The 13,699-nt window shown below is 38.1% G+C and overlaps 1 protein-coding gene and 1 long non-coding RNA gene across 6 annotated transcripts in view; one reads left to right on the top strand and one right to left on the bottom strand.

Moving 5' to 3' along the window:
- Positions 1–13,699, bottom strand: part of LOC114876901 (glutamate receptor 1) — a 177,241-nt gene that overhangs the window by 11,598 nt on the left and 151,944 nt on the right. For all 4 annotated transcript variants that reach the window (XM_029188816.2, XM_029188819.2, XM_029188817.2 and 1 more), the window contains 10 exons: positions 8,171–8,303; positions 7,251–7,371; positions 6,913–7,077; positions 6,123–6,338; positions 5,087–5,194; positions 4,744–4,857; positions 4,128–4,248; positions 3,335–3,429; positions 2,665–2,888; positions 1,830–2,042 (listed from right to left, as the gene is read on the bottom strand). In XM_029188816.2, the coding sequence (XP_029044649.1) occupies positions 1,830–2,042; positions 2,665–2,888; positions 3,335–3,429; positions 4,128–4,248; positions 4,744–4,857; positions 5,087–5,194; positions 6,123–6,338; positions 6,913–7,077; positions 7,251–7,371; positions 8,171–8,303 (1,510 nt within the window). The remainder of the gene's footprint in view (positions 1–1,829; positions 2,043–2,664; positions 2,889–3,334; positions 3,430–4,127; positions 4,249–4,743; positions 4,858–5,086; positions 5,195–6,122; positions 6,339–6,912; positions 7,078–7,250; positions 7,372–8,170; positions 8,304–13,699) is intronic.
- Positions 1–13,699, top strand: part of LOC114876907 — a 173,913-nt gene that overhangs the window by 131,925 nt on the left and 28,289 nt on the right. For both annotated transcript variants that reach the window (XR_003789471.2, XR_003789469.2), the window contains one exon: positions 7,290–7,423. This is a non-coding gene — a long non-coding RNA (uncharacterized LOC114876907). The remainder of the gene's footprint in view (positions 1–7,289; positions 7,424–13,699) is intronic.

Raw genomic sequence — 13,699 nt, 5'->3', positions numbered from 1 at the left:
TGGGAAAATGTTTGAAGAATAATTAGAATTAAACAGAGAAAATATTCGAAAAAGTAAAGGAACAAGAAGGTTGGTACCGTTTGAAAACGCACGATTCGGCCTCGGTTGTAGGCGCGTGTCGCTAATGGAATTTTCAAGCTGCGGCTCTTTTAGAACGACACGCTCATTCAAATGAGTTGTTGGCCTAATCGCGGTGCCGATTTACGAAGTTGCTTTAAATTACAACGAGCACGATAGGCTACGAAACGTAATCCGATTATATTGTGATAATTCCAACCAGCCGGTTATAATCGTTGTTTATCCGGCACGCGGTTGTAATTTAAACGTAGGAATTTGCAACAGTAATTACCGTGTACCTGAACCCTTTGCTGGTCAACCTCGTAAATTACCTTCTTAAAGGTTATCTTTGTTGTACTATCTGCCGGTTAACTATGGGGATTATGCGTTGAAGGACACTTGAAATTAAACATATTATAATTAATTCTGGATTATAAATGAAAAATTTTAAAAATCTTAAGAATCAGGAAATTTTGCAAATTTATAATCTGATCAAGAAAGATATCAGAATAAGGTATTTTATTTCAATAAAATGTGAAATAATATTTTCCAAGTAGAATATCGATTTAATATAAATGGCATTTCGAAATTTTTTTTCCTTTATTCTTTATTGAATTCTTTGGTAAAATTAACTTTGACCCTCCTACTCGATTGTGACCCTGAGGGTATTATTTTGAAGTAAAGAAAGCGTAAACTTTTGGTATAGATAGCGATCTAATAATAGTGGTAGAAGTTCTTGACATTTTCAATCTTATTTAGAGGAAGAGTTTACCAGCTGAAACTTTCAATAAAGTTTCACTGAAAGTTTCAGAATTCATTGATAACTTATGTCTTTTAATAACACTGTCCAGTTACTTTTTTATTCAATAACTTACATTCTACTTAATTTCACGACGATAATCAAAATAGAAATTAATTTGGAATGTAATATCCAGAGGTGATTCTTAAAAGTGTTCGTCTGTTAAGAACAGTTCTAATTACGAAAACAGGCACAAATAGAAATGTTACATGAAAAGGATGGTTTAAACGACGAGGAAAAGTTCATTTCGACTGAAAAGTTCATTTCGCGTAACGCGAATTGTAATACATTGTTCGATGCAATTAGCCCGAGTAAAGAGGGCGGGCATCGTTTACGAAGAACGCTTATTACTTTCGTTACGCTTTACCGCTTCTTGAATCGAACCCCGTCGCTAATTACACAGAAGTAGCCTCTTTTCAACGAAAGACACGGTGCGATACACCTTGGAAGAAGAAGAAGAAGAACTGCGAAACGTTTACACAGGAGACTTTAAACTCTCGTCGAGAGCGACGAACCTTTTGAATCTTATCCCTTCAACTCCTCACTTCACCTCCCCCGCCAATTCATCCTATTAGCAGACAGCACGGTTGACCTGTCTCAACTAAAAAGGAAGCCTTTATGTACTTTGCCCCGTTTGCTTGTACCGCGGAAACGGAAACAGCTACGGTGAAAGTGGCTATAATTAGCTACAAAAGAGACCAACTTCTCTTTTCTATCCTGATCGTTAGATGGAAAGGTTCAACATTTTTTCGTCATTCGATAAACTGTTAAAATAACAGTTTTTAATTAACCAAGACATAAGCGGAATTAATAATTTTGTGGATAAACAAAGCAGAGCATATTTTTAATATTTTCCAAATGGTAAATTTCACGAATCATCTGTCAGTCTTTCTGGAGTTTTAATGAATATGAAATGTTAAATGTGGTAATTAAGTACAATTAGGGTGATTAATTTTTTCGAATGAATGATTACCTGGGAGATATGTCGCAACCTTGCTGCATGAACGCAGCTAATGCGAACCATAGGCTGTTTATGATGCTGAAATCGTTCGCCATGCTCGAAGTTGGCATATGGGGTGATCCCTGGGATCCATGGGGGTGTTGTAACGTGGGGTCATTCCTTGTACCCATTGTAGGATCCCCTCCACTGCTCAGTGTTAACACCCTCCACTCGTAAGGCGAGAATCTGTGTGAAAGGGTTAAATAAACGTCGCCTATGTTTACCTTCAGGCACTTGTATATCTTGATTTTTAAAAAATCATTTCGATTCTCTAGTGGTTGAGGTATAAAATTTATTACTATTCTGTTGTTTAGAATAGTTGATTTACACTTTAGAGTTCAGAAAGTTAACGTGAAATATTTGTAAAACATGATTTTCTTATTCTGATAGAACTTGAACTTTTGGTGACACTGAAAGTTGCCAGAGGGGTGAAAGTTTTGAAAGTGATTTTACCCCCTGAAGTTAACACTGCTGGAAAAATACCATATGTTTCTTCAAAAGTTGCAAAAGAAGAAAAGTATAAAATATGCTGTTATAAAATTTTTACATAGTATTGATTATTAATGTCCAATCTTATTAAATTTAGATAAAATATATTTGGAATATTAGTAACTGAATTATTTATTTATTAATTTTTTTCTCATCTTTTTGTACGGTATCTGAAAGATCAATAATTTGTATCAAGATAAGTAAGCTCTAACAGACAAGTAGTACGCTTGAAATTTCCTTTACCGTCTGACCATATACCGACCGTAACTACTGCGGTCCGAGGAAAACAGCTATCAGTCACTGAAAAATGATCACTTACCTGGACACGGTAAATAGAACGATGGACACGCCGATGTAGGAAAAGATGACACACACCCAAATTTCTTTGCTCAAAGGGTTTAGGAAGCTGAACACACCAGGCTTTTGTTTAATAGGTTTCTTTATCATGATACTGATACCCAGTGACATGAACGGTTTGCTAAAGTCTATCACTCGTTCGCGTTCAGACGTGATTGTCATTGGGGCAATTGCAATATCCGCTTCCTGTAACAGTATCAAAATTATTAATCGATCAGTAAAAATTATTACAAATTTCGTAAAAAAATAACTAATATCATTAGAGGTAGAAATATTCTTATATTGAAAATATAATATTTTCGGAGGTAGAAATATTCTTGTATTGAAAATGTAATATTTTTGGGGGTAGAAATATAATATTTGCTCTTTCGAAGCTCGTCCACCAGATGTAGTTGGAAATAGAGCAAAGGGGTTGCATGGTTCAGGCATCTGGTGGAAGAACTTCGGACTTTCTGCTGGAAGATAAAACAGCTTGTTCAGCTTTCGTTTCGAGTCGAAGCACACCGATCAATAGTAGAATCTTTCGTCGTAACTGTGTGAAATTGTTCGGGTCGGGTTGCAGTCACCACTTCCGGGGTGTTCCGCTTTGGAAACGGTTCGAATCGCCGCGATTAGCATCTCTACGAACTTACTTTGCGTATCAGCTCGCCGACCATCCCGTCCCAACCGCCGGGAACATCCGGGTTTTCCATGCCGTATTTACCATCTTTCACGATCCGTAGCTCGTCTGGAAAATCGAAAGGAATCATAGTTATTATCTGTAACAGAGAATACGATGGAACTTTCATCGTATCTCCTGAAAGTCACCATATTTCGAGGGAAATTTTAACGATTCATCTGAATTATTAAAGAGAGAAATATTGAGAAAAATTCAATTATGCAAGAAACTTTAATAATATGGTACTTTTGAATTAATTAAGGGATTTGTTGTTAGTTTCATGATTCTTCTATCAATTAATTACTAATTAATCGAGAATTATCATGATACTTGCAATTTTCGAAGCAGCTAAATGATAATATAGAGAGTGTATAGATGAGACGGTGTGACTTAATTCAATTTAATTAAGTTTGTTAGTGCTCTGGTACTGTGAGCACACGTTCCCTGTGTAATTAGCAAATGGAAGTGTGATTTAAGCGTTAATTCTACTATTCTCTCGGTTTAGTATTTCGTGAGATATTTCGTTGGAAATTAGATTAAACACGAGAGTGTTACAATATGTAGCATTTGGGAATTATATAATTTAATTAAATTTGTTAATACAATATTTAGAATTTAATTGAGGAAATTGCCATCATTGCCATTTGTTAACACCAGAAAATTTGATTTAAAAATTTACCAATTAGAAAACAAATAATGTTAGAACCTAATACCAAAATGTTGCAAGATGTTAATTTTTCATTATTGCAATTAGCGATAATACTTACACGTTATTCCCAATTTCTTAGCTATAAGATCAGCTAAATCTTTGCAATAACCCTCGTAGCTATCATTCCCAGTGAGTACTTCTCCGTTCTCCGACTTTTTCTTCATGATGTATGGCTCTTCCTGTATTAAAAAATCAATTTCTCAGTATATCTCTAACATCTTAACACAATTCCTATGAAACGAATACACCCTATTAATGAGGGAAGTAATCAACATTACCCAGTTTCTTTTAATTGGAACATTTTATTCTATCGATTAAGCGATGAGAGCGTGAATAATGAAGAAAAACTTATTCGTATTCTGAAAATTTTTATTCTGACGATATTAATAATAAAAGTGATTTAGAAGCAAAATAATATAATTTTTAATTACTAAATATTATAAAATTTAGTACATAGCTCAGAAATATGAAACGTTTATAGGTAAGTGGTGGGGGGACCATAGACTTATTATATATACGAGGTCCCTTTCACCTCAGTATCACTTTCCCCGAGAATAACTACGGGGAAGGGTTGGAGCCCCAAACGTCGTCTCCCTCGGGGAAACCTAATTTGATCACCAATGTACGTACATAATCAAATACCATGGAAAATGCCATGAAATTTAATTTCTTACCACGATGGTGGTGACAATATAAGTCTTGTTCTTCTCAATTTCCGCATGCGGTCGAAGTCGAATATATTTCGCGGCGATCGCTTGAAACCCAGCCTCGTCCGTCCATTCTGCCACCTCCGAAAACAAATCAGAAAGCATCGATAAATTGATCACATCCGAAATTTATAAACCACATTAAAAAAAAAAAAAAGAAATCGTCAAGCTGAAAGAGCACGAATTAAAACAATTCGATCATTTATATTTTGAAACGCGTTTCGTACAGGATAGAAATTCGAATATTTGTGACATGACGAGAGGACACGCGGCGGGTTGGTAGCACGAAAAAAGGCAGAAAAATATTTACTTTGACCATGGCACTGTTGACCGTCATCTCGACGACGTGGAGGGTGTAATTGTGCCGTCGACCATCATCGTTGAAGCGTATCTCACCGGTCAGTCCCTCGATTTCCACCTGAAAGTTAAATATATACAACCAATGTCAGCCTCGAATAGCATACACGCGTGTGGGTGGGTCTGTGATAAAGTGATGCACGTTTGTAAATATACTATTCAGTCGTTGATTCCTGGAAATTGAATCCTTTTTAACAATTCTCCACTACTTTCAGTCTTATTTAATCGATACCCATTCTCTGATTTTATTTATTCTACTGATTGTACAATTTTCAATGTGTCTACATTCACCTAAGGTTTTAAAAAAAAATAATTTTATTTTTGAAATTTTATTTACAAGGAATGTATTTATGGTAACGATTAATCATACGTGTAATACGCTACGTTCCTCTGTGTTACGGATGAAAAATTTGCATAATGATCCGCCTGATATTGACAGACATTATCGTGTTCGATTCTGTCGCGCGACAAGCGAACGATTAACGGAAAAGGGACAGACATTTTCGGTGTAAACGTGTGATTGTATGTACGTAGAGAAACGAAGGGAGACAGATCTCACGTCGACATAGGAATGCCGGTAGAGAGTCGGAATAACCGCCAATTACTGTCAATAGCAGAGGGACGTCGGGAAGAGTCCCTGGCAATTTCGGTTGCCACGCTGTTCGAAACATATCGACTGTTTCTGCATTTCTATCCGCAGCTCAGAGAGTAAGAATTTCGAGACTGATCAACTGCTGCAACTTTCTTATTCATCAGATTTATAATTATTTCTGTTTTATTCAGAATTGGATTAAGATTTCTGGAACCCAGGTCTATCAAATCCTTTTAGTTGATAAACTTGCTTCAAAAATAAAAATTAATTCCAAATAAAATTAAATAATATTTCATTTAATATTTTTTGACATAGTAATTGAAAGGGTCCCAGAATTGTAATCCTTTTTAGACTTCCCCTTAATTCAGCGATGGTTTCAATTTTTAAAAATGCTCACCTTTCTCAGTAACCTGGAAATTTTGTCGCCATACTCGAACGGTGTCACCCACCCACGGCTACTGTTGCAATCCAAAGCCCTGGTACCGTTTGTAATCTGATTACTGCCCGGTATCCCAGTTCTCCTCACGTTACTTCTGTCCGGCTTTTTTCTCAGAAACTTGTTGAACGCCTCGACCAGAACAAACACAGCGTCGTACATCAACGCTGCTTGTGCCTAAGGCGAATAACATCGTCGAATTAGTATTAGAATCAGAAACCAACAAATTATTACAGTTTCAGAATTTTTCTTTTGCAATTTTATACACGCCCGATGAGATTCTTCTAGACTGAAATTATAATTAATCAATAGTGTTGCAAATAATGGATGAAAAGAACGAAATCCGAAATTGGAGCTTTCACCTTTGAACTCGGTCACTCTACTCGAATTACAGATCCCAGTTTGATTTTCCTGTGTGGTCGACGAATCGTGGTGGCTCTTATGCGAGCAATTGGAAAACAAGTCGGAAACCGGAGTAGACTAGAAAATTGGAGTACTCGAAGTCGCTCTTGACGATCCGTCTAGTTCAAATATTCGTCTAACCCTTGGAAAGACGACTAAAGCCTGCTGGAGACTGCTAAATAGCGAACTTATTGGAGAAAGCTGATATTGTAGGGACTATTTTGAAATAAATCGTACTTTTCAGACTATTAGATCTCTTGAACACTCACGAGTTTCACAATTTTTTCATTCTTTCAATAAATTATTGAAATTATAATATTAAAAATTGAAGGGTAGAAACGGTACGTACGGAAATGGATTCGCGACCAGCTCCTTGAGAATTTGCTGGGTCAAGTCGATGCCAACTAGCTAAGAAATCTTTGACGTACGGTCGTGTAGCGTCCACGATGCGAAAACCAGTGATATTGATGGCTCCGTATTCGATCACCTCGCTTTCCCATCTATCGTCCATTATCTAATCACACAAAAACAATATAATTATAATACAAAAATATCTGATGGATCAGGGTTCCTTTCGATAACTCAGAAATTCTGATTCGTTATGAAATAGTAAATTAAAAAATTAATTTGTTAGCATACCTTTGATATACATAAATTAAAATAATTTTGAGTATCATTTATACTCACCAGCCCACTTAATAAATAATGATACGTTCTCTTCCCTAGGGCAACATCCCTCACGTGGCTCACGACGATGTCCTTCGCCATGTCCGTAGGACAGTCCAACACTACGTATTTGTTGCTCCACCTGTGAATTATTCGAACACTTTCATCGTGTCTTTTTCGAAAAAGAAGCCGGGGTAAGCGAAGAAATTTTATTTTATATTCGAGATTTAATTATCTCTTTCTTTTGTCAACGAAGTTATCGCGCATTTTCTGAGACCGATTCGCGTCCCGTTTTTGGTGACTGCACTATTTACTCGATACTGGCTCATTGTCCGGAATGGTTGTTGATTACCCGGGTCGTGCAAATGCGTGGCCGGCGGTAAATTGCGGCCAGATACGCGGTGACCACTCGTGCTCCCACTAAAGCGTGATCCGTCAGATTGTCCGAATGCGGACAGAATTTACCATCCCCCAAAAATAATACCACAAGCGCACGAACACGTATAGACAACGTTTAGTTCCAAGATATTTACCTTGTAAGTGATATTAACTTACCTTGTAAGATATTCACTTTGTATTTATTATATTTCAATATTTTGTAAATTGACAAAAAAGGGGTTGGAAATGGAGCTATTAATTCGGAGTGGGTACTCGAGATATTCGGGTACCTGTAAAATACCCGGGTATCTCACAGGTAATCCAAGTATCCGCGTATCTCCTAAATTAGCACCCCAGTCGAAAGGGTTGAAAATATCAAATTTCAACAATTTTCTAAATTATTTCGTCGAAAATCGAAATTTCTCACAAGTAATCCAAGTATCCGCGTATCTCCTAAATTAGAACCCCAGTCGAAAGGGTTGAAAATATCAAATTTCAACAATTTTCTAAACTATGTCGTCGAAAGTGGAAGTTTTGATAAAAAATAAAGTCACCAAACTCACCGATTGAGCTCTTCCAAGCTCCGGAGAAAATCAATCGCTTCGGACATGTTCTGTATTCGTTTAACAGTCTCCACTTGAAAGGACTCGTTGCCTGGTTTCAGACCCTGGTAAATCTGTTGCAGCCTGAGCAATCCTGAAACAAGGAGGAAATTGATCGTCGACATTGATCGTTTTCTAGTTCGCAAAATCCTTGGTGAACGCGTTTCGTCGCGGTTTACCGCTCGTCATTACGTATTATATTGCAGTGTATACACTTTCCGAAAACGACTTTGCACGCGATTGCACGTAACATTGTCCGTAATTCATTGGCAGAGTGTTTGGTTTGCGGTTCGCGTCGACACCGAAACGTTACATCGGTGATTGGAGCGAAACCACTTCTGGTTTTGTAATTGGACGACGCGGACCGTGTAACGCGTTCTCTGATAGGATGATACGATTTTTAATTGTTGATCTTTTTATTTTCATTTTTATATACTACCCAGCAATCTAATAGAAATTAAAATCACATAGAGAAAAGATTTTATTTTTATCATATGCAATCTCAATTTCTCTGATTGCAGCAGTTAAATGGCACCCTGTAATTACATACCTCTGCTTTTCATTTAAGACTATAGAGTCATTATACATTACAATTATTAACCTTAACAAAGACCAACCAAAGTACCTTTGTTACACTGCCCTCCACATTCTATTGTTCTTTCTTCAAACAACTTACATTCATAATTTCTACGATTCTCCAACTTCCCTCACGTAATATCATCATAACACTCCCCTTTCGAAAATAATTCATCCCCAATTTCAAATATTCCATTAATTCCATTAAATCTCTTTCATGTAAAAAGGGTTGATTTGTAACGTAGAATCTCGTTGAAATTGAACCGAGTCGAGTCGCATTCGAACCGTGTGTATCGAAGAAGACCGCTGTTAAATGCTTTCCTGTTTGCTAACGTGATCGTTTCCGGAACAATCGGGGATTCGCGGTCAAAGAATCGACCGATCCGCGGCCGCGACTGGATTCACGTAATGCAAAGGGTTGAAAACGGAGGGCAGGCTGGGTTGGTGGAAAAAGAACGAGAGTCAGGAATAAAAGGACGAACAACGGGTGGAGGGATGTCCGGGCGAGAGGGGATGGAAAAGTCAACAGGGGGCTACGTTTGAAGCTGTCGTCGCTGCTTTTTTGCAGCGCCATGCGTGAAACTGATGGCCGGGTTAACGAGCGCTCTGCGCGTGTAAGCCCAGCGGCGCGTTATAAAAGAGCTTGCATTTCAACGAGCACCAAGCCGGAGCTTTTCGTGAACATTGTCCCCCCTCTACCGGTCCCATTTTCTTTCCCGTTTCCCGTTTCTTGCGACAACAACGTCGCGCAACCTTCGACGATCCACCCAACTGACCCGGAAACCAACAACCCTTCGTGGCCACTTCCGGCGAGCATGCAGCTGTAACAGACTTTTCTTGAATTTTTCAGCTAAAAAACTGCTCGACGCTGACGAGATTTCAAAAGCGTTTGCAATTTTCAACGTTACGAGTTGCAAGTTTTAATAACTCGAGTTCAAAATATGTAGTTTTTCTTTTTAAAAAATGTTAGCATATTTAGTTTTATTATAAATATTATTATAACACGTATCATAGGTCAATTTGTGGTTTGTTTCAACGTATAAGTACCCAGTTTTTATTAAAAATACTAATGACACGTTTTTGTTAAGCTTTAAACTTCATGTTAATATGCCATAAGTGTCTTTTCATAGTACTTTTATGTCATTTAATTATATTAGTCTTTCTAACAGAGAAATTCAATTCTGATCTATCCCCTGTTCATTGTTCGCTTCGAGCTTTAAATTAAGATATGGTAAGTGCTATTCTGTGATAATTTTATGTTATGAAATTCTATCACACTTTCTATGTTTTGAAATTGCCCGTTTTATATTCAACTATTTAATGATTTGGTTAATTAAAACTACTAATTATCTAGCTCCCAACGTTAACAAACATTCAAATAATAATGTTCTTCTGTCATTGTCAAAAGATATCTGACAGAAGCATCGGATTTGTTAAAGCATTGGCGAAAGCCATTTTCTTTGGTAAGAAGCGTTTCTGTTCGCTTGGTATAAGTCAGGTGTTTTCCGTTCACAGCGATTCTGTTCTTTGTTCGACTATTAGAGAAGGCTGGTAGGTAGGAACGCATTACGCTAAAAGCGTACGTTTGTCAAGCGATCATGCTCGACAGAAGCAGCGGCAACGTAATAATAGACAAATTAGTCGAAGGAACCAGCTCCTGCGGAATTTCATTTCGAGACAGCCTTTGAAACCCTAGCATGCTTTCAACTTTGAAAATACTCCGCGAATCTTGTTCGAACACACCCGTTCCCATCTCTTCTCACTCATCTCCCTTCGCTTTTCTTTATTCTTCTTTCTTCCTTTAGTTTTTCTCCATTTCAAAATTGTTTTTCGATTACTTTCGCTCTTTTTATGAATTCGAATTCCATAGAAAAATTTTAATATTAGTGGAGGATTTGGAAATTTTACAAAATTAATTAATATTATAAAATAAAATTGCTTCTGTTAATATTTCAATTTTATTAGATTGTTAGAAATGTTAACCCTCGGAGGACGGACCATGGAGAGAGCCACAATTTTAATTTAACTTTGTATTTCACATTATATTCATTTTTTAAATTTTATACTGTTCTTTTAAAATTATTCTTTCAATATATAAGAGGCTTAACTTTAGATTAATATCCTTCTGTATGTTTTGTAAGATTGACCCAGATTGCATAGTTCAAGGGTTAATAAATCGCCTTTCTTTTCAAAGCAAGAATTCTGGATTCATTTCTAGATCTTTTCTGTATTCCTTTTTCTCGTGTGTCTACTTTTACTTTTCTCTTACAATTCACTCGCATCAAAAGAAAAGCTAATGAACTTTGAAACGATACGTATAATTGACTTTATCGTGTTCCATCTGTCTGAATCGTTTCACGGTGTGTCTCCAAGGATTCGTACACGGCTTCGAGATCGCTGCCGATCGATAATTGAATAATCAGGTCCTCGAATGTGATAATTCGATTCTCATGTTTTCCCTTGTTTTCGTCGTTATCTTCTCGAGTGTTCAAGAGTGCACTTTTCATCTTGTTACTGAAAGCAGCGTTGTTCTATTTGTTTCGGTTCTATCGAACTGCTATTTTTTCCCTGGTAAACATCGAACCTTTCGTGTACATTTTACTTGTTTTCGAAACTTTGGCTGCTTGAAAAAGGATCCAGTGCTCGACCTATTTTTTAATTAGCTTATTCACGGACTCTCCTCTGTTCGAACAAGTTTGCATTCAATATCGTACCAGATTTCTGGTTAATTAGTATCGCTGTTTTGTAACCCTCTCACAAACTTGCATAATTGCAACCGTGTCGTCTTGTTTGAATTGCTGATAATTAACATTGTTGCGTATCGATTCATTATAAATGATGAAATTTTCTTTTCGTTTTCATTGTAATATCATTAAAATAATCAAACTTTCTGCTGATGATCAATGGAAGGGATTTTTTTTTTTTTCATTTTGATTCTAAGACAGACAATCGTACATAGTAACAAGCATAGGAGGAGTTCTCTGACGCGAGAATTCAACGATCAACGATCCTCGCGAATGGCTGGAGGGATGAACGCATACGGCACGTCAGCTTCGCTATGCGAACAATCCTGTCTGCCGCCTCATACAGAAGCTCTGCGGTTTCTCGTGCCGTGTACTTCGAGACGGAAATGCCATCGCGACTGCCGGAAACTAACGTCGAAATAGACGACAGTGGCGATAGTCCCTGGCATCGACTGTCGTCTGATTCTATCTGCGGTAAGCCTCGTTGCCTCTTGCTTCAAGCGAACAATTTCTTCTTCTCCCAAACGGTCAGTATCTTTCTAATGCCAGAAGTTTTGAAAATTCATCAATAGAATAAAAAGATATAGTACAAGGATGATTTAAGAAAAGATTACTTAGAATTAGGAAATTAAAAATCAGGTCGAAATACTTTGAATCATTAAGTGCTTTTCAAAATATTAACAGAAAAACAATTAACAGAATGTGAAAGCAATGCGCTTAAAATCTTTGAACGGAGAACAATACCGAGGAGAATCCTTTTTAACCACGTTATGGCGGTGAGTAGAATTTCCATCAGTAAACATTTTACCGTGCGTGTTTACGCTAAGGAAAATTTCCTCGCGAAGATTCGCGCGTCGAGTCGAATTTTCCTCGCGGCAGGATCACGGGAGGGAAATTTTCTCTAAAAGTTCGCGTCAAGCGTAATTTCATTTCAAACATTGGCACGAAACAAAATTTTTCTCGCAAACGTTCGCGGCAAACGATCTTGCTCTGGCCTGGTTTTTATTCAGCCCGTCGTTCACGACGTAGCTCGGGGAGGGGCAGCGTTGAAACGGATTGTTTGCCCCACGGTTCGATTTTAAAAATATTCCGACCTTTATCATCGGCATTCCAACTTGCTTCTCTTTCTTTTTTTTGTATATATATATATATTTTTTTTTTATTCGTACCCTGTTATTTATTCCGTACAGGAGGCGCAATATTTTTTGTTTCTCCGCGCGCGATGAATGTTCGCCTCGTGCACGTTTTACGAAACGAGTCACGTTCTAAACAACAGTAAATATACGAGTTACAGTTGTTATTAGACTGTGAATATTTATGCATTTATGACGTACGAAAAGGGAGAAGGAAAATTAAAAATTTCACGATAGATGTTACACGAGAGTACAGAGAGGGTTGAAAATCAATACGTCTCGATCCTCTGAATTACCTAATATATTTGCAAACGGTCATAAACTTGAACGATCGACGGAAACAGATCGAGCCAGTTCGGACAGAGGATCACAAGGGTGCAGTTAAATTCGGCTTCTCGTAGAATCATCGATCTCTGTTAGGCGCGAGCCGCGTGTCATACGTTGCGTCGCCCATTAACGCGTAACGCCGATTATCGATCGTATTGTCAACGCCTTTGACGGGGTAGTCGGAAAACCGATTGGAACACGGTCTCGCGACCCGTCGAGAGACAGAGTTCATCCCTCTCGGAGGGATGCTCCACGAGCTAAGAGACCAATAATGGCATTAGTAACGGTGTCGATAATCGACACTGCGAGAGCTAATGACGCGACCATTCGGCCGTTTAATGCGATCGCATCGGTTAAACGGAGAACTGCGACTATTCGAAGGTACGGCGAATTAAACGTGGGCTACGGTCGCGTGGCAGCGGGCCGAAAACGAGCCGAATATCCGTGATCAGCCGGGAATAACACAGGCCGAAGGAGTGATTAGCGCGTCCGTAGCTCTGGTAATCGTCCTCGGGGGCAATCGTCCTCGTTCTCTTTCGAGATCCTGCCAGCAGACATCGTTACAGGCGTCTTAGACGCGGTGAATATTAGACTAGAGCTTCTTCAACATTCTTTTCTGTCGGACCTTTGTTTCAAGCGGGGCTCGTTTGAAAGGAAAGACGCTGCGATGAAAGAGAGGAATCAGGACGTTCGGGGGGGTCTTGAAAGTT

Source organism: Osmia bicornis, chromosome 5 (genome assembly GCF_907164935.1).
Source record: "Osmia bicornis bicornis chromosome 5, iOsmBic2.1, whole genome shotgun sequence".
In the NCBI taxonomy this organism is placed as follows: domain Eukaryota; kingdom Metazoa; phylum Arthropoda; class Insecta; order Hymenoptera; family Megachilidae; genus Osmia; species Osmia bicornis.
Note: the sequence above shows the minus strand (reverse complement) of the source record. Positions and strands in the feature narration are given on the sequence as shown.